This window comes from Micromesistius poutassou, assembly GCF_964030765.1.
Source record: "Micromesistius poutassou genome assembly, chromosome: 8".
NCBI lineage: Eukaryota > Metazoa > Chordata > Actinopteri > Gadiformes > Gadidae > Micromesistius > Micromesistius poutassou.
The window spans coordinates 17915330-17938172 of record NC_140278.1 but is presented as its reverse complement, the minus strand read 5'-3'; the positions used below and the strand labels follow the sequence as shown (position 1 = coordinate 17938172).

The window sequence follows — 22843 nt, the reverse complement described above, 5'->3', positions numbered from 1 at the left end:
GCTTGGATACCAGCTTTGACATCCCCTCAAATAATATTCTTGCTTTAAACATTGATTAGTGCTTCATCATTTTGCATTCAATTCCTCAATATGCATTTGGACATATGACTTGAATATCGTAAAGCTTTATGTGCATCTGTCAGTGAATTTCAAAACAAAAACAAATAGGCCTAGTGATCCAATAGTTCACATTCTAACTGTTAGATATAAAATCTAATATCTAATCATTTATAAAACAAAAAAACGATTCACAAAGTACGATTTCATTTAGGGACATTAGGAGTCAGTGCATGGTAGTTTTACATTAACCCCACCATAAACTAAATGTAGTTGGTCATGATGAAAACACGAAAAATGTAGGATGTTTTTTTCGCAGGGGACTTCACAACACAACCTTGTTTCCCTGCTGTGAAACACGAAAAAGGGAGATACCTTGAAATCTTTTTTAGCTAATGTGAAGGTGAAGACTGGATTGTACCTCCTTTTATTTCACTGCCTCTTTCACTAGCATACAGACGGAGCTGCAGTGCTATTCTGAGAGAGTTAGCTGCCTCAACCCACGCACCAAATCTGAGAAAGAGAGAAAGGGAGAATGAGGGAGAAAAGGGAGAAGGAGAAAGCACAGAGAAATAAAGGAGTTGGGCATAGAGATTGACTACACCAAGGTTTATTATACAAGCGGTCATGCAATGTACCATTTACAATGTAACATACATGCATGCACGCACACACACCCACATGCACACACACACATGCACACACACACACACACACACACACACACACACACACACACACACACACACACACACACACACACACACACACACACACACACACACACACACACACACACACACACTGCAAACTGCAGTGCACAGACATGCAGTACACTACAGCATTGCACAATTGACCAATCTTGATTTCCCCCTATTTAAAATGCCACCAAATGTGCTTTGTGTTGCTGGATCGTTTCTGATGTTATCTCATCTGGGCATGTAGTATGTGAGGATCTATTTGGTGGTGTTTGTGTGCTCTGCTGTGTCGTACTGCTAAGTGCTGGGAGAAATGTACTTGATTCTGTGCCACCCACACACACAGCCCTCCCACTCACGGTCGTCTCTGCATCTATACCTCTGGCTCTTCCCGCTCACCACGGTTTCTTTGCTGGTTTAAATCCCTACCCTACATTTTTCCCTTTGCTTCACATGCTCTCTCTCTCTCTCTCTCTCTCTCTCTCTCTCTCTCTCTCTCTCTCTCTCTTTCTTTATGTTCATCCCTATCTCTCTCTCTCTCTCTCTCTCTCTTTCTTTATGTTCATCCCTATCTCTCTCTCTCTCTCTCTCTGTCTCTCTCTCTCTCTACCTTACCTTCTCTTTCTCTCTCTCTCACTCTGCTTCTGCCTCTGTCTCTCTCTTCTCTCCCCTTTTCTGATGTTCTCCTTCTCTATCATTGACTTTTCATCTTCTGCAGATGCACAAGCACACACACACACACACACACACACACACACACACACACACACGCACACACGCACACACACATGCGCACACGCACACACATGCGCACACACACACACACACACACACACACACTCACTCACTCACTCACTCATCGTCACTCACTCATGCATGAACACACACACACACACACACACACACACACACACACACACACACACACACACACACACACACACACACACACACACACACACACACACTTACACAACACATGCAAGTGTGAAACAGAAATGTGAATGATTTACAAAAAGCGACGCGTTTGTGTCTGCGTACACGTCTGTAAAGATGTGTGGTGTCAAGTTTTACAGACAGTTTATCTGATCATTGCTAATGAAGTGTGTTTTTCTATTTGTATTTCAGTGGCTACAACCGATACATTCCGGCTCCCATTATCGCCATGTAACATTAGGACGCTCCTCGGGAAAAACAGGACGATAATTTACTGGCAACAAAAGAGTTTTCTCCAAGATTAGTCAGCCTGAGAACTGCTGCTTTGTACGTTTCATTGTCTCTCCCAGATGAACTCCTTGCAGAAGGTTAGAGGAACAACCGAGTGAAACAAGTGGATCCATCAGCACTTTCAACACTCTGTCTCCCCGTCGTGCCTACATTCTCTGCAACAGATAGGGCCGTTTTGATAATTATATGTAATTATAATTTCTGTGGGAGACAGATCTGCCTCTCTCTGCTATTGCCAACACCTCCAACACAATAACCTCACACATTTACATATTTCTCAACAAAAACTGATATTCTTTAAACAGCAGCAACCAATCAGAAATTGCACATGTAAATTGCTATACAATTCTTTTTTTTTAATTTGAACCGCATACAACAGAATTACAACTGCCGCATTTACCTTAAGTTAAGTGTATTTAAAATTTCCCTTAAATCTCAAGCAACCCATTGATCTTTTTTCCAATCATAAACTAGAATTTATTTTGAAATTCTTATATACAAACCCATAGGGCAATCATTCATGACTAAGATGTGAATATAATTTGTGCCAACAGAAATTAACCATGAAGGTAACCCCCCTATATTAGGTAACCAAGGCCTCATCCCAGGTAGGCCTTTAGATCAGTCCTTCTTCCTTTTATAGGGAAGGGGGAAGTTATATGCGTGAAATGTTTATTTTAACACTGTTTCAAAGAACAAACAGAACTAAAGATATAATATCTTGTTCAAAACGAATCGCCTAATCATTAGCTAAGTGCCAAATCTGAATGTGAATCTGAAATAAAATCATCCATGATCAGAGACCACAGATAAAATTGTTTACATTTTTACAAAAATCCTCTTAAAACGCCCTCGCCCCTGCTTTACAAGTGCTATAATCAAGGGTTGTGGCATATAGGATTGTCCTATCCCCTGAAAACAGTTACCTCTCCCCACTGTTGGCTTTAGTGATTAAAGTACATACCACGGCACAGCAGATATTGCTTTTGTTCTGGCAAGGTAAAGCGTGCTGCACTGTGAGCCATCTAGAACAAGCATGAGAAGCCTGTTTCTTTCCCTATCTGTATGACATCACATCTCTTTGATAGTCGTAGGGATTGAGACATGGCAGCCTAGGGAAGGGAAGGACCTGATGTATCAAAGCTTCGTTCCAGTGGTAAAAGAAAACTGTATATACCTCTGTCGCTAGTTATGACATCCTAAATGGAGGTTACTCTGAAAACAGTTCTTCCTCTACAGTAGGCTATTTAAATGATTTAAATAGCACTCAAGCAAGCATTAATATATTTACAGTAATAAAATGATTATGAATACGATTTCCACCCGACAACATTATTGATTGAAAATGTTTTTGACATTAATTGATGGCAAGTCCAACATTGCACTTGTTGTACAATGTTGACATGTTCCACATACTATTTTATTGGTTGCACAGGAAAGGCAAACACAGTGTTGTAACCACATTGAATCATAGACAAAATAGAGCTCTTAGTCATGTAAAGATGACACCCACCACGGATCGCAGATTCCTCGCCGTCTCCCTGCTTCTCCTCCTGACTGCCCAACTGACCTCCGCCAAGGAGCCTTCCCCACCTCCCTCACCCCGGGACGCCAACTTCCTCACTAGGCTGTTGACCGAGAGGCCAAAGCCCGCGCCGAGCCCCCCAGGCCACCCCGTCGACGTCCAGGCAAACCTGCAGCCGGCGGGGCTGCGGAGCTGGAGCCAACCGGTGGATGAGCTCCCAGAAAGGGTCCTGGAGACGCCCCCCAGACCCCTGCCCCAGGTCATGTTCACCAAGAACGGCACCGCAGCGGACGCCCTGGCCCCGCCCCTGGGCGCGGCGCAGGTGGCGCCCCCGCCGCGGCGGCTGGTGGACGTGGACGCGTGCCAGGGTTACTACGACGTCATGGGCCAGTTTGACAGTTCCTTCAACTGCTCCAAGGACACGTACATCTACTGCTGCGGGAGCTGCCACTTCCGCTTCTGCTGCCCGGAGCGCGGGCAGCAGCTGGAGCAGCACTTGTGCAAGAACTACGACTCCCCGGACTGGGCCAAGACCCCGGCCATCGACATCAGCTCCGTGATGGATCCAATGGGGACCATTGATCCGTTAAGGATGCAAAGCCACAACACAGGCTTTGTCATCGGTGGCGTCGTGGTGTTCATGGTGGCCGTTGCCGTGGGGATCAAGGTTGTGTTCAACAAGGTGCAGCAGGAGGCTAACCACAGAGACCTGAACATGCCCAGGTGGGTGTTTACCTGTCTGTCTGTGTGCATGCTCTCATGACTCATGGCTGTATCCAGGCAGGATAGTGCGGTGGGTAAGGGGCTTGACTCCCAGCCAAAGGGGACCGGGGTTGATCTCTAATATAGAAAGCCTACCTAAGAAACATGCCTAATCTAAGAAGCCGCAGCCTTTATACCATGTATCAGAATTAAATGTACTAAGCTTTGACTTTAAGTCGCTTTGGACTGCTGAGTTACTAAGGAATTGTATTTGAATGTATTGTATGTAAGGATTATAGAATTTGGTTTTCTGCTATAGGCTGCTAAATAATATTTCTATAGATTTCATACATATATTCAAAGGGTTACACTAGAGCTAGATATTGTGGAATCATATTTGTATTAGGTGTACCCATGACGTTGCACATTCAAATTAGAGTACTGCCTTTTCAATCAAACAAAGGTCTATTCAAAGGACACTCTGAACTCACTTAACATTCAAGAGTGCTGAACGTTTCCAAGCCTTTGTAAAACAATATTGAGTAAGACAACAAGTTTGTCATATTAAAATGATCATCATTTACTTTTTAGTAAGAACATTTATATTCTTTATCATTTTTGATATTTGCAATAATTATGTTCATATGCCTCACAACCTTTTCTTAAAACATATTAAAACAAACGTGTTCTATATTACGTGAATATTTATAATTACTGTATTGCAGAATGTGTCTTTCATCAACGTACCAAAACTAATTCCTTGTTGTGGGTAAAGCTACCGGTCGGGTCCTCCTGAGCAAGCCTGTACGGCATGCTGTGCTATTCTGATCACCCTGTGTGTGCCCGGGCCAGAGCTCTGGTGGACATGCTGCGCCACCAGTCCAGCCCTGTGCAGCAGGACGAGAGGAACAACAGCATGGCGCTGACGGTGGCAGACGGACAGGGGGGCGGGACCCTGGGACGCCCCCCGAAGAACCACTATGCCCCCGGCGGCCTGCCCAGCAAGGACAACAGATGTGAGCGCTGACCTGTGATGAGACGAGACGAAAATGACGCTTGATACATTTTCAGCATTCAGAAGTTGCAGCTTTATTTTAATAGAAAATAATTGATGGAATATAACATGTCGATGCTTGGCCGTGCAGCATTTGGAAAGGTTTCTTATTAATTATGGATTTTGATTTGCATGCTTTGATTTTTCTCAGCCTTACTTTTAAGTGGCTTTGGATTAAATACTAAATGTAAAACTGTGCTTGTCCTGTTTGTGCCAGTCTGTGTTTAGTAATGCCTGGCCATCAAGTGTTATTGGCAAGCTTCGATATCAAAAAGCTAATAACAGCCACGATATCTGCACTAGCTGGAATGCAGAATGTTCAGCCAAATGGTGAATCTGTATTTGTCTCCTCTCAATTTCTCAAGGTGTTAACAAAATCATATATGTGAATAATCAGAAAATTCATTGCTGTACTGTTAAAGGTGCAAACTAAAATGATTGAATCACGCACGCAGACATTTTAAATGTGAAACCCCTTCCAAATGTTCGGCTGATGATCACACTTGTGCATATCTAATCAGCTGATGTTGTTTGACTCTGACAGTGGGCAATCTGCAGCACAATTTCATCCATTCATCAGGCTCTAGCCCCAAACACACCGCCACCATTGGTAAGACATCTGGCAATCGCTACTCTCTTCAAACACCATGTATCGGAAACAAAGATTAATTTACTTAATTCAACCTCAAAAGTATGCTCTATGGTAAAAAAAAAAAAAAAATCAAAATGGTGATAATCACACATTTGATCAAACTCTTTCTTCATAAAGGAACTTTGAATTTGAGTGCCGCCGTGAGTTAGCAGCATGACGATGCTCGGTATAGTTGCCGAATCACGCGGCGCCGGTGAATGCAGGCTTCTCATCACGTTGTCTTTGTAGAGCGCACCCCCCGGATGAACAACGCTCAGCTGGCAGCTGGGGGGACGCTGCTTTCCAACAAGCACAACAACACCAAGTCGCAGCCCTCCTTCCACCACTCCCTGCACAACCTGGCCCAGCTCCCCCCGTCCTACGAGAGTGCCACCAAGCCCGAGCTGAACCGCTACTCCTCCCTGAAGCGCCTGGGTAAGGGAATCACTGTGAGATTAAGAGTCTGGATACGCTGCTAATGTTTATATATTGAAAAGGTAAACGAAACACGACGGCGCCGTTGTCATCAGGTCTTATACCTGGCCTGATTCAAAGTTTGAATAAAATACAGAGATTATACCGTGGCCAGTAACCCAAGTAGTAGTAGGCAGAGCGTTACTGCCCTTCCTTTTGTGGTTACAGTGCTATTGGACTTAACTTTATTTAAATTAATGATTAATGATATACATTTATCAATTGTAATATATATATGTCATTCAGTTTACAGTTTTAAATTTGGGGTTTCAAGAATTTCAGTGTGAGGACTGCTTTATTAAGTAAGGGGACTGCTTCATTAAGTAAGGGGACTGCTTCATCAAGTAAGGGGACTGCTTCATCAAGTAAGGGGACTGCTTCATCAAGTAAGGGGACTGCTTCATCAAGTAAGGGGACTGCTTCATCAAGTAAGGGGACTGCTTCATCAAGTAAGGGGACTTCTTCATTAAGTAAGGGGACTTCTTCATTAAGTAAGGGGACTTCTTAATTATGTAAGCGGACTGCTTCAATAAGTAAGGGGACTGCTTCATTAAGTAAGCGGACTGCTTCAATAAGTAAGTGGACTGCTTCATTAAGTAAGGAGACTGCTCAATGAGAAAGAGACGGCCTCATTAAGCAAAGAGACAGCCTCATTAAGCAAAGGGCTCATTATGTAAGGCTTGTTGAAGTGATTGCCTTTGTGTGACTTTCAGAGAAAGGTCTGGATGAGTACTCCTCTGGTTACTGCACCACCAAGCGCCGACCCCACACGGCGCAGCCCGCCCTGCAGTCCTCCCAGCACCACCTCCACTGGGGCGGCGACTACACCCTCAGTGGCAGGGGAACCCTCCCCAGGCACGCCACCCGCCCCTGGATCCCCCCCGCCGGCATGCCTACCTCGCCCACCCCCAACCCGTACCCCCTGGACCCGCCGGAGCCCCAGTACAACCCCAACTACGACACCCTCTCCAAGCCCGCCAGGAAGGTCAAGTCCCAGGACCAGCTGCTCAACATGGGCGACGTGCCCGGCAACACGGGCACCCTGTCGCGCCTCTCCAAGAACCAACAGCACCAGTACTACAAAGCCATGGCCGCCGCCGCGTCCAACAAGAACTCAAACACCCAGACCCTCACGCGTAAGACCCAGGAGAGGCAGGACAGGCAGGAGAGGCAGGAGCGGCAGGAGAGACAGGACCGACAGGAGAGGCTGCTGATGTCCCCGGACCACCTGGAGGAGAGGATGGGCGTGGGGGTGGTGGACCCCTACGCCCACGGGGGAGGCGGCGGCGGCGGCGGCGGCGGCGGCATGGTGCCCACCCTGCCCCGGCTGACGCCCCAGCAGAAGGCCCAGTCCCAGCAGAACGTCTGCGCCACCCCTTCACTCGACCGCCATCACATGATCAAGATGAACTCTCACCCCACGTCGGGCCGGGAGCAGGAGAGGAACCCGGGCACGACCGGCCACATGAGCGGGGGCATGGGCTGGGCGGGCGAGATGCCCGGGGCCGGGGTCGTCATGGGAACGGGGACGCTGGGGGGCCACACTGCTAGAAGGATGGCTTTTGCCACAAAGAGGCAGAACACAATTGAGCAGTTACATTTTATACCAGGAGGGGGCGGTGGAGGCTCGGGAGGGGGGAGTGGAGGAGGCAGCCAGGGAATTAGAACAGGAAGTAAAAATGAGGTGACCGTGTAAGGTTCTGGGCCTGCAGTTTCACCGCACATAATCTTTGGGAATAGGTGTCCCTTCTGCACAATATTACATACTATTATTATCAAATATAATCTAGATTATTTGGACACCCATAGTTTAGTTTAGAGTAATATAATAAAGTGGGAAGCTGAGGGCTTGAGGTATATAGTGTTTAGAATTTTTGAATTAATATCGTTACCTGGTAATTAGATAGCTTCAATACAATTACTTATCAAGTTAATCATAGTAGAGAGTATCTGGTACAATTTTTGTTATGTGATTCTCTCATCAGCCATATTTTCATAACACAATTTGCCATATACATTGATGCCATGACATTAAAAAGACTTCAAGAACGGACAAAAAAACACAAAAGTTTTCATAACTTTTTTTATGTCTTTCAAAAAAGAACTCAGGAGCCATATTAGATAGGAAGGGAGACGCTGAGATGACAGCCGTGAGAAGAAGAGACGCGGAAGGAATTTTTAATGAAGCATTTAATGAAGAACTGAATCAATTACTGACCGGATTTTGGGACTTTCTAAGTACTTGCCAACAGTGATTCCCAAACTGAAGCCCATGGATCCATATCCTTGTGGACCAGATTAATTCAAATGAAATGGACATGGGGTGGTGGACCGGTTCGGTCTCAGATTGACAGAACCGGTTAATCCTCACGCAAGGAAGACAGATTTTGTTGTGGTTGTTGTTGTTATTGTTGCTCTGAGGTGGTAGAGGTGGGTGCTTTCGGAATGCACGCTTTGTTCACTTCTGGACACAAAGATTCCTGGAAGTAATCGGCTGTCATGAATTGCCCAGTTCAACTGCTGGGGTAACCCTCACTCAACACACATCAGCTGCCTGGGTTGCCTAACTTTCCATGTGTCCTTATAGATCATTCAACCAGGAGAGAGAGAGTAAACCTCAACAATGATCACTGTTCTAGTTGACAATTATCATGTGCTAGAGGATTCCGTTTCCTTCTGACATATATATATATATATATATATATATATATATATATAAATATATATTGTTTGCGTTAGCCAAGAGATAGATAGAAAGTATAGTATAGCACAGACGTTTCTATCCAGTTTACTGATTTTAAATCAAAGGCCGGCTTACTTTAATGTAGGCTGTGCAGGCGAGCACAGGTTTTCTCTCACAGAGCACAAATGAATAGACACTGACGCAGGGGTTGCACTTACACAACTTGTCTTTCAAAGCCATTTATGGAGATTCAAAGAAGATACCACAGAAGAAGCTGGTCCGACAATCACCATTTTTGTATTCTCACCTGGTGAAAGAGGAAAAAAACCCACATCTAACAACTATAGTGACATTTTGTACAGTCAAAAATAGGCATTGCCGTGAACAAATGTTTTTTCTTTCTCGGAGAAGAACCACAAATGCCGAATGAACGCTGGATGGCGAGGATGCCCTTTCCATCTGAAACACCTGCTGTATCATAACGCACTTCAGCCATCCTGAGTATGAAAATATCTTCATCTTATATCAATAACAATGCTTATCAATACTAAGGGCTATCCTAACTCGATATAGTATGTGATATCTGTGGTACATATACGATGGTATCTTTCTCTTGATTTTGTGTTGATATTGTCATGTTGTATTAAGTATTAATGTGTAAAGAAGAAGATTAACAAGCGCAGTTTAAGAAGCACCATTCAAGAGAAAACTTTTTAAGACAAAACTTTGCACAAAGCTTCCCGCCCCCCAGATATTTGCACCAGGTACAAACATAAATTGTATCGAATCCTTACGGTTTACATTCAGTAGAAGCGAGGTTGTGTGACAGGTCAATGAGATATCAAGTGCAGGTCTTTTGTTTTTAAATAGTGATGATAGATGATAGAGTAGAGATGATTAGAGGTGAGTGCTATGACTTTGAAAGAACGTGTGTAGTTTGGGTTCAGTCCACCGAGAGGATAGCCAGACGTCATGCTGATTACAGAAACACAGATTTCATTTGGACAATCTTCCTATACACAGTGCTAAATGTAGTTGTTCTGAATATGATGCAGTGTTATTATTAATGATTATTATAACTGTTATTGTTATTATTAACAATTATGTTATGATGTGATGTTCTTTTACTCGGTGGGATTTAAGTGTTTATTGTTTTTTAAATAACTAGTGTTCTCACAAGTAGTTGGTTTTTGTTACATCTGATCATGAATCCGAGTTTTAAACAGACATTGTGAATCTCAATGCATGCCAGCCACATTTCATAACGAGGCATTGAAGATATGCTCAGATGTAAAGCCAGCGATGGTAACGGCCAAGCCCAGCGGGATGAGTAATGCCTAAACACTGGCCTTATTAACTTTTTTGTGATGCTTAGGTTTTCCACTTTGGTACGAAATTGTCTGTTAAAAAAGCACCTATATCCAATGCATGTGTGTTTATAAGGTTCTCACAAAGCCAGTGAAGGATACAGAATGGGAGTTAGGGGCCGGAAATTATGAATATGGCCTGATAAAGAGATATAATGAGATCTCAATGCCACTGAGTCTGACTGAATAAAAATGGGTTATACACACTACCCATGATGCCATAATGTATGTGTGTTTGGATGAATGTGGATTAGCCAGGTTGGACAGACCTTAATGGTAATCTGAATGTTTTGGGTACAGTGTCTTATTCAGGAAAATGGAACAGAGAGTGAACAGTAATATTAGATTTGTATTTTTAAATAAAGCCACAAATGGTCTGTAGCAAAGTCTGTAATATTACACAAGCCATATCCATCGAGAAGTCATCAAGATTTTATAAATGGTTAACCTAATTTGTGCAAGTATTGTATTTTGTATAGCTAGTACAATCAGAATATTTTAATGAGTTCTCTCTTCGACATTAATTTGAAGATTCAACATAGAGATGTGTCCGTATTTAATGAATTGTACAGTGCCAAATTCATTACATTTTTGTTGTCTTTTTTATTGTCATAGCCTATTATGTGGCAACAGGGATATGCTTTTTTCAGTATTGAAATCTTTAGCGTAGCCCAGACAAATTACATGACTTTCCAGAAAGAAATGAATGAATATGGTGTATGTAACTGCATAGCCATTATGAATTCATTTATTACTAATTGTTCATGGTGAGTTTAATAATAACCTATATTTGACCGGAAATTGTAAAGATAGTGTTGGACATTGTCCCACAATGATTATCATGAATCTGTGTTCATGACTACAAAAATTAAACTAAACCTTTTGTTTTTTCTGAACGCATTGACCCCCTTGATTATAACAGTGACTTATAAATAATTTGTATAATAAAGTTGGTGGAAAACTACTATTATTCATGATGGAATCTTATTTTTCATACACAGGCCTATATTTAAATGTAAATATGTGTCAACCATTCTCCATCAATGGCCTATATTTGTTATGCAACAACCATTTTATCTTGAACATGAAAACAACCTACCATAAATAGATAGAAAATACTTAAGTTTGTCTAGTGTTACTTGTTGCACTGACAAATAGGTTTACTTAAAATAGTCTACATTTAGGCAATTACCATTTATCAATAAACCACAAGCCTACCTAATGATGATTTCCCGGCCAGCATCTAATTGTATTTTTGTATTTTGTAGAAGGAGCACATTGGCAATTAATAGGTATCCTTCTTCAGTTGCTTTCACCAGGAACGTGGGAGAGAAAACACAATGCTATTTTAAATTTAACAAACTAATGACATTTGTGATCTATTGAATTCCCACTGTATCGTTAAAAGCAATAGGCTACAATATAATTGAGGTAAGCATCGTCCATTTGGCCAAACATGGAATTAAGAGAATGAGACAGTAAAATCTCTATACTATGTCAGAGAAAGTTGCATCACGACCATTCTACAGGTATAACAAATAAAATGAAAAAACAGACTTGTATTTATCAATGAATCGCATCACAACCATGGAAATGGTCCTGGGTTAAAAAACGTCCGCATGCTGAAACGGGGCTACCCGGAAATATTACCGAGGCCGGAAAGGGCCAATGGTGAGCACACGTCACTCACTTTACCCCAAATGATTATTATTGCGGACTATCAAAACTGTTTTTGGTCGACGAAACCGTCTACCGTCTGCTGTTTTTCCACACTTCCGCAGACACATGTCGATGAAAGTGTCACAGCTGCCGTGACGGCTGGTTCTAACGGAGTAAAGTGTCTTCTTTCGGGTGCTCATCATCAGTGAAAATGGCTGTGGCTGGCGAGGGGAGAACAGCACGCAGACAGGGACTCGGCGGAGGACGGTGAGCAGCCGGACGAGAAGGCGTGACGGGCCTCATCCATCTCGATGCGTAGGTAAACATTTGCAGAATATACGTTACGCGGATATATAGCGTCAGCACAGCACAACGTTACATTAGTCCGACTGTGAGGGTTTTTTTTTTATTATAGCGGATGGGAGTATTGGCCTGCGTTAGCTCTGCTCTGTTATAGGTTTTAGACGATAGCCTGTGACATCTTGCATGCGGTTGAAATAAAAACCTAAAGCATACTCTGTGGTGCAAAGTAAGATGCTTGTAAACAACTGTGGAGTTTTGCATAGTTAACCGATTGAACGAGTGCGCTTCCACAACCGCATGCATGCATTGCAAGTGAGTGTGTTTGTGTTGTTTACACTGTATACCCGTTCAGTACATATGTGAATGTGTTTTTCTTCTTCAGGATCGCGTATTTCCATTAAAATGAGAGGCAATCCAATAGGTGATAACACATCCCCCTCCTCGGCCAGGGGACTCCTCTTCCACACTGTGCCGTTACTTTGGATTGAGGGACACGGTAAGGATATAAAAGGTGAGCAAATTGCGTTGTTTATAAGGCAATATACAATAGAACCAATAATTGTATGTAAATGCAACAGCAATTTGAAGTTTTAACGGTTATTGTCTTAAACGTATTAGGAATTGTGTTGTTTGCAATAGTGATTTCAGTGGTCAGGTTTTTTTGTTACGTTTGTTTATAACATGATGTTAATAGGCCATGATTATGATATTTATGTTTTTGATCAGATTTGGTGTGGTCCAGCTCATACGAAATTGAATTCAACATTGTTAATTTGACTACCCACTAATGACAGCCTATTCATTTAAAACTTGAATTCAAACCCATATAATCCAAAAAAATCATGTTTTTTTTGTATAACTATTTTGTATTTTATAAGTAATGACATTTGTATTACTTTATTCTTATCCCCAAGCAGAACCATTTCTGAACATATGGGGAAAGTACAAATAAACTAACTGTTTTTCACATTTCATGATTAATAAAAACCAAAAAATAATAAATGTCTGTAATTTGAGGATGAAAAGTTTGTTTGAGTTTTTTTGCTTTTTAAAAATGTATTCGTATTGATGATTGAAACACACATAATGCAGATTGTTTTAAGAGCTTAATTTTGTTTATGACAGAAAAGGTAAAAATGTTTTTATTACGGTATAAATAAGGAACGTTTTGACTATGTAAACACGTTATCCATAAGCACATCTTGGCCTACATTGGTGAACATTCACTCATATCTCCTAATTATATACAGAGAAAGAATAAATAAAGAATAATTTGCCAAACAGTGACAAGCTGATATACATTTTTCCATATTAGTAACATTCAAAATCCCCTTGCAATAAGTCTTCTCCCTCTCTCCCTTTCTCTCTGTCTCTGTCTCTCTTTCTCTCTATCTCACGGCATAATCGCTTAAGAAGAAAAAAAAAAGTGTTGTTTCTTATGTTGTTGGTCATGTTCGCATACTATCTAATGGTGCATGGACCATACCATCACCATTATTAACTGCAGAAAAAGGGGAGTAACACATATACAATGGATAATAATACAAAAAGGCCACAGAAAACAATAGATTATGATGATTTTGAATTAAATAATCAAATGGAAATTGGTTGAATGATAACAATAAAGGAACAGCTTTAATTATAAAATAAAACTTTCTTTATTAATCTGAGACGGAAAATTAGTGATATGCCATTTGGTGGTGTTCCTCCTAAAGCTTCTCGTGATACCAAAAGTACATACATAGCATGCCTCGAACCCCTCAGCCTGTCAGTGTCAATCAAACTCAATACAGTTTGTTATAACAAGTTGCATGGTGGAAAAGTACATCACAAAAAAACAGACCTCAATCTAGAGGGGAAATTCAGTATTTTGTGAATTACAGCACTGCTTGTTATGCTGTTATTATGAAATTATTCTGTTGGACGGCCTATTCTTTCAATGTGACTTTATCAATGTGTAATGATGATTACAATGTATCTAAGAATCACAGACTCAACTTAATTAAGTACTTTTAGATAACAATAACACTAAATAGTACAAAAATAGTGAGTACAGTATGAACAGTTTATTTAAATACTAAATGGTTTGAGGTCGGGATACCCAAAGTATTCCCCAAGCTCCGACAGATGGTTAATTTCTCTTAGCAGTGAATAACCTTGGCCTGATTAACACATTCCAATAACACATTTTTACATAATAAGAATTAGTAAAATGGAGCCAGATAATCAAATATGACTAAATGCCAAAAATGGTTCTGGTCAAGGTATGTTTTATGGATATCTGGCAGGTGAGTAGTGCTGTTTGCCAATTCAAATAAAAAAAATGAATATGCTGTCATAATAGGTTTTTGGAAATGTGGATATCTTGCTATGTGTTATAGAAAATATGTGAAATGGCTTTATGATATTGTGTAACTTGTTTCACTGTTCCACCCTATGATTTTATCTGCCTCGCATTTGTCTTTTTGAGCTATAGGAACCATCTGGCAGAATGGAGATGGTGACACTTTCCTGGATGAAGGGAAACAATGGATCTGAACACCCTAACCAGTGTAGAAAAACTGCCTAAAAAAACATTGTGTGCTATTTCGCAATAATCTGTCCAACTCAGTCAAAGACCTCTTAAGTCCCCTACAGACACTATAAACCCAAACAAGTCTCTTAGACCTGTCCCCTCTCCTTTTGAATGGAGAGTGAGGGCAGCGGACGTTCTGGAGGAAGTAGCAGCAGTCGAAGCAACCGTCCAGGAGCCAGTAGCGGCAGTGTCATTGGGAGAAGCTTAGATTCAAGCCGAACAGACTTCAGCTTTTCCAGAGGAAGTAGTAACATAGCATCCCCATTCGGACGCAGCGCTTCCGTTAGCAGCGGTGGGATCATCGTCGCCGGGCCAGGCGCAGGAGGTGTGGCCCCGACACCCCCATGTGCCAGTGAGTGGGAAATGTTCCAATTTGGAAAATACAATTTGGACATTATAGAGATGTTAAGTGGGCACCAGGCCCACCAGTTCAAAGGCCTTGGTCTAGACCGACAGCTGCAGCATCAACAGCAAGTTCAACTGCACCAGCATCAGCTTCAACAGCAGCAGCAACAGGCTGAGTCTTCTGGGGCACTTCTTTCCGGGCTGGGCTTGGGCCCCCTCCAGGGGTCCAGAAGCAACGCCTTTTCCGATTCTGCATCCATTTTTGCCAAGATGAGCGGCCCCCCTCCCCCACCCCTCCAACAACAGCCTTCCTCATCCCAAAGCTCCCGCTCCAAGTCCAGTAAGATGAGTGGCAGCAGCTCCAGCCACTCTTCCGGCTACCCACAGTTCCTCCGCTCCTTCCATCCTTCTGAGAGCCCACTAGCACAGGAGCAGCTGCACCCCGGTGTGAGCCGCTTTGAGCACTTTGCTGGGGGAAGCAGTGCTGGTGGGAGTTCTGGGGGTTTGGGAGGATTGGTAACATCTGCACCTCCACCCCCTCCTCCCCTACATCCTGGCCTTTCTGTCCCTCAAGCATCCCCTGGCCCCTCTTCCTCTTCTCCGTCACCCTCTAGCTCTGTGGCCACCTCTAACAACCCCTCGAGCAGCAGTGCAGTCAGTACACTGGGGCATCAGCTAGTCGGGACGCAGTCTGATGCACGCAGCCTTCATCAACAGTTCAGTTGCATGCTGGCAGCTAATCAGTATTTCCTTTCTGGGGTGCCTGCCAATGCTAGTTTAGAGCAATTTCTCGTTCAACAAGGCACCCACAACCACCTGGGGATAGGTTTAAGTCAGTCAGGTGGGGATTCTAGTTCCGGCCTTGCTCCACCGCCAGCTTTGCATTCTTCACACTCCCACGGGCACTCTACTCCCCAGCCACAGCCGCCCCCACAGCAGCCTCCACTGCAACAACAACTGCCACCCCACAGCCTGTCCCATCCTCACTCTCACTCTCATCACCACCTCCACCCCGGCTCCCAGCCATCTTCCCTGAGTGGTTTTGACTTCCAGGGCATCCCGGTCCTCTCCTCTAATCAAATAGCGTCCCTAATGCAGCAGGAAGCTGGCTTGCCCCTCCCCTTACCACTTCATTTGTCCTTGTCAAAAGATGATGGTAAAGGGGAGAACAGTGGCGGGGGAAGCGGTAGCAGCAGTAGGAGGAAGAAAGCAATGGCAGGCTACTTACCCCAGAGGAAATCTGACAATGCTAGTAGTAACAGCAACGGTAGCCATGGGCATAGCAGCCATGTGGGGAACCCTAATGCAAGCAGTAGTGGAGGAGGGCTTAGCCATGGTCAACCACCGGCATTAATTGGAGTAGGGGAGAACCCCTCCCTCCATGCTTCCTCTTCCTCATCATCTGTCGTTTCTTCTTCTTCTGCCCCCTCTTCTACTGTGGCCTCAGTGCTGGTTAATAATAATTCACACCTTTCCAAGCGAGATAACCAAGGCCCATTGCAACACAATACCACGCAGCCTGAAGAAGACTGCGTCTACAACTGTGGGGAGTGTAACAAAAGCTTTAATCACCTGTCGAGCCTTCGAAGGCATCTGCGCATGCATGAACCAACAGCAGCAGGTACAAGCAATACATCTGGAACCGGCCCAAATCCAATTCACATCAAAGCACAACTAGACCCAAGCCTTCCCCACTCCACGCAAGACACGGCGCCGCCCTCTGTTAATTCCTGTTCGAGCCCAGATAAGTTGTTTAGTTGCTCTGATTGTGGCAAGGGCTTTAAAAAGAAGGGACACCTGCTACAGCATGGGGTAATACACTCTTCGGCCCGCCCCTATGGCTGCTCCACCTGCTCTCGTGCTTTTAACCGCAGAGAGTCCCTGACTCGTCATGAGAAGATTCATGAAGAGAAGCCATTCCGATGTCCAGCCTGTGGACGCTCCTTTAGGGAGAGCACCTCTCTCCTCAACCACGCTGCCTCGGGAACGTGTGGCAAGCCAGGTAGGGGTCCCAAACAGAGGTGTGACAAGACAGGCCCGGATGGGAATGACAGACTGGGTGGCAGTAGTGAAGCGGGAAGTAGAAGTGGGGAGGCGTACCAGGTGAACAGAGGTGGGATTTATGGGAAAACTGAAGAGGATGACGGTGTCATCGTAGTAGGTGAAGGGGAGCCCAAATCTGGGCTAGTCTGTGATGGTCTTTTTCAATCTGGGAGGGGAGGGAATCCAAATGAGAGGGACAGAGGAGATGGCAAATATCCCTCTGACTACTCTCGTAATCGTTATACAGGTTACCATGATGACCACCATTCTCAAGGTAACCCCTCTCCGTGCTACTCTGGTGCCTCCCCGTGTGGGGGTGGGATGGGAGGCCCCGCACTGCGAAAGGCACCCTTGGCCCCAACTTTGCATCCTCATCCGCCGAGTCAAAGCCAGCATCACCATCAACAACAACAGCCACATCTGCCCCTATCCTCTCTGCTAGATGACTCAGAAGACGATGTGACCAGTTCCGTCAATCATGCTATTTCTGCCATAACAGCAGCTAGCAGCAGCGGAAACAGGGGCGATGACCGGGGAGATATTATTGGGGGCTTGTTAGGGGGTCTGGGCTTAGGTCCCCTCGGCTCGCCATCATCTACGTCTGGTATAGATAAAGGTTTCAGAGGTGGGGGGAATCAGGGGAACATGAACAGTAACCCACAGAATGGAACTGTCAAACCAAAGCGTCCCCGAAAGCCGCGGGCCAAAAAGGATCCGAGCGCTCCCGGTCAACCTCCTAAACGCAGGCAATATACCCCCAGATCCGGACCCAGCGGTCTCCCCCGTCCTTATCTCTGCAGTGTCTGTGGCAAGGGATTCGCCCGCCGTGAGACTCTACGGAGGCATGACCGTGTGCATACCGGTGAGAAGTCTCACCACTGCTCTGTCTGCGGAAAATATTTCAGAGAGGCCTTTCACCTGAGCAAGCATCAAACGGTTCACTCTGGGGCCAAGAATTACAAATGCGCAATCTGCGGGAAAGAGTTTGGCTACTCCCAAAGCCTTAGGAGGCATAACAAGCTCCACCAGAAAGGGGAGATAGAAGAAGTTCCCACCACACCAGCTGGGGAGACGCTGAACAGCTTTAACCCAAACACCCAGTGTAGCGGGTCCCAAGATGGAAGCCAGAATGAGGCAAACACCTCCTCCTCCTATTACTCATATGCTCAAGATGTAAAGCCTCAAGGCTCCGACACCCAACCCCCACCCCGTCTCTACACCTGTGCTATTTGCTGGAAGTCATTCCGCCATCACTTCCATCTGACTGCCCATCACCAGACGGTGCACGAAGGTGGAAGTGAGAAATTATTCTGCTGTGAGGTGTGCGGTAAGGCCTTCGCTTATTCCAACAGCCTCACCAGACATCGTCAATCGCAGCACGGACTGACGCGCACCGAGCAGTCCAACCCACGGGAGGGAAGCAGCGGATCGGCCGACAGCCGAGGCGGGCCGGACGTGGGTCAGTCCACCTCGGAGAGCGAGGCCGCCACCAACGTGCTATTACAAATGGCCCCGTCCGCTGAATCCCACGGAGGACACAGCGTTGTGACTCACGGTCATCCCCAGGCCGCCCCGCAGCCCCCCGCTGGGTACTCTCCTTTGTTTTATGACGCCGCCACAGCCCAGCCCCCGGCCTCTAATGCCCTGCCTTACTCCCAGCCCCTGCCCCCAAACTCCACCATCATCCCCACGCAGCACCAGCACTCCCCGGCCGGAGTCAAGGGGGAGCACATCTACCCGGCGGGCTCGCGTAGCCACACACTGCACACCACCGCCCCTTTCCAACCGCTCACGGAGCTCCCTTCCACCGAGCATCACCACCTCCATCATCACCATTCACATCACCATCATCATCAGCATCATAATCATCCCCCCCTCAGCACCCACCAGCCCCACCAGCACCATCATGAGCCCAGCCTCCAGTCTTCACCCGAGGAAATAAAAAGGCGCCCAGCTAAAAAAAAAAACTCCCTCCAGAGGGGAGAGATGGGAACCAAATGGGGGGCATCAGATACAGCTCGCGGTAAACGGAGTACCAGGGGGAGGAAGACGGGGTCAGACACAGGACTGCGGTTGAAAAATAAAAAGCCAGGCACTTTACTTTTAAAGATTCGAAGAGGGGGGGAACACGGAGGGGGAGGCTACGAGCTCGTCACCACAGGAGGAGCGAAGGTGCAGATCATGAGGTCCCTTAAATCTGTCAAGAGTTTCACCTGCCCGATATGCCCCAACGCAAGGTTTACTTATCAAGCAGGGCTGCTGGTTCACAGGGCCCTCAAACACCCACAGAAGGCCTTGTCCCCCCAGGAGCGTCTGCAGTGTAGCGTGTGTGGGAGGCAGTCACCCAGTCCTCTGGCCGCCTTCATACACCGAGCGACCCACCGTGCCAAAGGGTCGTTCTCCTGCCGCCGCTGCTCGGCCTGCTTCTGGAACGCCGTGCTCCTGGACCGGCACAGAGCCTTCTGCTGCCGCAGGGCCAAGGGGTCCCAGCGGGGGTCCACTATCAGCCTGAAGCCGTCCAAAATGGCGGCACAGAGAGGGAACCAAGAGGAATGCAGCGAGAGTTCATACCAACCGGAAGTGTACGGATACTGAGAGTATCTTCACAAGTCGCCGACAAAAATACAAATGACGTATGGGAATTGTTAACGGAGAGTGGAAAGGAAGTTCAGAGGAGCAGTTGCCTTTGGAGAGTTGTTGTACTTGCCTGGTTTCAGTATCGACGATAACACTGGAGTGTGTTAATAACTACTGTAGAGCATCCTATAAAAACGTCACTTACAATTCTTCCAAATTGTATTGGAAGTGGTTTCAAATAAGTGACTTTTTCCATAGGAACATTAACCCCTTAAGTGCATTGCCACTATGCTTGGCTGACACTGTGCTGTTACTAGAAAAGTTTTGAGTGACATGACCTGCTAATGTATTTCTCGTCTGTTAAGTCCTCACTAGCATCCCTTCTACATATTTTGCTGTATTATAACTGTCTCTGCTGTGTACCTTAACTTGTTGTTCTTCCTTTAGAAGCTCTGAGGATTTTCTTAAAAAATGTAAAGTGCATTAACTAGAAGTAGGGACGTTGGAACAAATATATTTGTTGATAGAGTCAGCTTGTTGGTGCATGTTTGTTCTCTGGTCAGTTTTTTTAAAAACTGAGGTTGTGAAATCCCACCTGTGATGATGGTTTATTCTGTACATCCCTAAAGGTTATTAGTATAAACTTTTTGAAAAGTGCTAATTCTCTAGAATCATGATCACAAGTAGCGTGAATTAGTAGGCGGTATATGGACTCCTGCTAAAATGAAACTTAACAAAAAGCCTTGCTTTCCATGTCACTCTATTTAGTTTGTTTGAGATGTTATAGCTTTTATACCAAGAGATTGAAAACAGGCTAAATACGTCTACTTATTTTATCAGTATGGTCTTTTTAGCCGTGATTGTCTCTACTGCACAGTAGACATTAAGACAAGGACCTATCATAGAAGCAATGTATGATTACATGTATGTATGTATGTGTAACTCAATCAGTCGACATGCCTCTCATGTATAACTCCCTCTGTGTTAAATCCTGCAATCATGTTAAGCCTTGTTTTGTTCCAAACAAAATCGTTTTGTGTACATTACGTCACTTTATTCACATTTGTAATGTTCACACCCTTCTAAAGCCTTGTTTTTTTCTTCTAAAGAAAAAAAAGATAGTTCCAAGTAGATTTATATCACTTTATTTACTGAGTAGTTGATTATATTTCAGCATTAAATAAACCATGAGTGTTCTCAAGTGTTTCCAATGTGTTCATAATTTAAACGAGATATTGTTGCTCTAACAATGCAACAATAGGCTCGGTATTGAATACAATTGTGTCACAGAAGTGTATTTTACTGTTTGATAATGTAGTGGAAATATCAATAAATCCCATTTGAATACAGTATTTAGGGAAATGTCATTGGAGAGATGTATAATTATGAGTAACTTGTTTAGGGGGATGCAACGTATATTTTCAATATGTGTGAGTGCCTACCATATGAAATATGTGTGCAATCCCTCACTTGTAGGCTATATAAATGCCACAAGATGGCAGTAGGTAGTTCATTTCTGCCCTGAGTCTGCTTGTGTGGTTGAGTATAGCAGTCACATGTATTTCACACGGAGTGGGGGCGGGTGTGTGTGTGTGTGTGTGTGTGTGTGTGTGTGTGTGTGTGTGTGTGTGTGTGTGTGTGTGTGTGTGTGTGTGTGTGTGTGTGTGTGTGTGTGTGTGTGTGTGTGTGTGTGTGTGTGTGTGTGTGTGTGTGTGTGTGTGTGTGTGTGTGTGTGTGGTACTTTAGGTGACACAAAGCTTTGTCTGAGATTGTGTGGTGTGCTGCTTGGGTTTACCGTTTATTTTTTTTACGAACAAATGTGTATTTTATTTTGCTTAAAGATTATCTTCTGTAGGTATGAAACGAATGCATATGCTATTCTTGATTAATGGCAGTGCATGTGAAGCTTAATTGACAGCATATCTAATAAAAATAGTGTTTATCTCCATTATTGCATTTATCAAACTTATCATCACAGTATTACATGTCATTAGACAGGACAACGTTGTAATGGAAGCATTATGAAAAGTGTGATGTTGCGATGAGTAGATTTCTTTAAAACGAATAGTTAATAGTTAATTCGTCAGCCATAAAAAAACATGTAAGCTATCCCCTAACTCTGGGCCCCTTTGTTGTATTCCTGTATGTCCACGGATTTCATACGGCGCTTTCTTTACCATGCGCGTGTATTTCTGTACAGTAGTCCACGACACCTCGCGCTTTTGTGTTTCGAACTACTCTCACGCGGCTGTAGCATCGGGGAATCCACGGGGCGGAGAAGTTGACCTAGTTCTGTCCAATGGGAACGTGGTACAGGCGGAGACACGTTTTTCTCTAACCAATCAAAACTAGAGCGGCGAGCAGACAGGCTTCATAGCCGCGTGTCTGGGACACGTGCCCTGGAAAAGCTATTTTACCGTGGCTGATTCGGTCCAAGGAGGCAACGTGCTGTTGCATTCCTCTCGCCTGAAAAGCGGCACACACTCACGTTTTCTCTGGATTACTGAGAGACATGGAATATACGCTCCTCAGCCTAATTATAAAACAGTACAGGCCGACAGAGTAATATTTAACTAAATATGAGGTGTTTGTAATAGCAGTACATCTATATATATATATATATATTGTACAATATATATATTTTTTATATATACATTTATAAATAAATATATGTATATATATATATATATATATATATATATATATATATATATATATATATATATATATATATATATATATATACATTTATATATACATATATATGTATCTATACATTTATATATATATATATATATATATATACATTTATACATACATTTACATATACAATATTTTTTCATATATCATTTCCAGCCTAATGACATGTTCATACATGACAGGAAAGCTTACTCGCCGCTACACACATGACACGTTCCAGTGT

General features: G+C 44.1%; 2 protein-coding genes across 5 annotated transcripts; both read left to right on the top strand.

The window, feature by feature from the left end:
- Positions 1-3484: 3484 nt before the first annotated feature.
- shisa7a (shisa family member 7a) lies at positions 3485-8064 on the top strand (the record flags this gene model as incomplete). The annotated part of the gene is made up of 5 exons (XM_084471678.1): positions 3485-4230; positions 5062-5225; positions 5808-5873; positions 6144-6329; positions 7082-8064. The coding sequence occupies 5 exons, from the start codon at positions 3485-3487 to the stop codon at positions 8062-8064; spliced, it is 2145 nt and encodes a 714-aa protein (XP_084327804.1).
- Positions 8065-12100: 4036 nt separating this feature from the next.
- Positions 12101-21209, top strand: LOC311351600 (uncharacterized protein). 4 transcript variants are annotated; one of them, XM_084471776.1, is made up of 3 exons: positions 12101-12392; positions 12763-12891; positions 14857-21209. In XM_084471776.1, the coding sequence occupies exon 3, from the start codon at positions 15067-15069 to the stop codon at positions 19936-19938; it is 4872 nt and encodes a 1623-aa protein (XP_084327902.1). In that variant the 5' UTR covers positions 12101-12392; positions 12763-12891; positions 14857-15066; the 3' UTR covers positions 19939-21209. The 4 variants fall into 4 exon arrangements, with proteins under 4 accessions (XP_084327902.1, XP_084327901.1, XP_084327899.1 ...); XM_084471775.1 differs by having other exon boundaries at positions 12101-12396; positions 12763-12876; XM_084471773.1 differs by having other exon boundaries at positions 12101-12396.
- The last annotated feature ends 1634 nt before the right edge of the window (positions 21210-22843 follow it).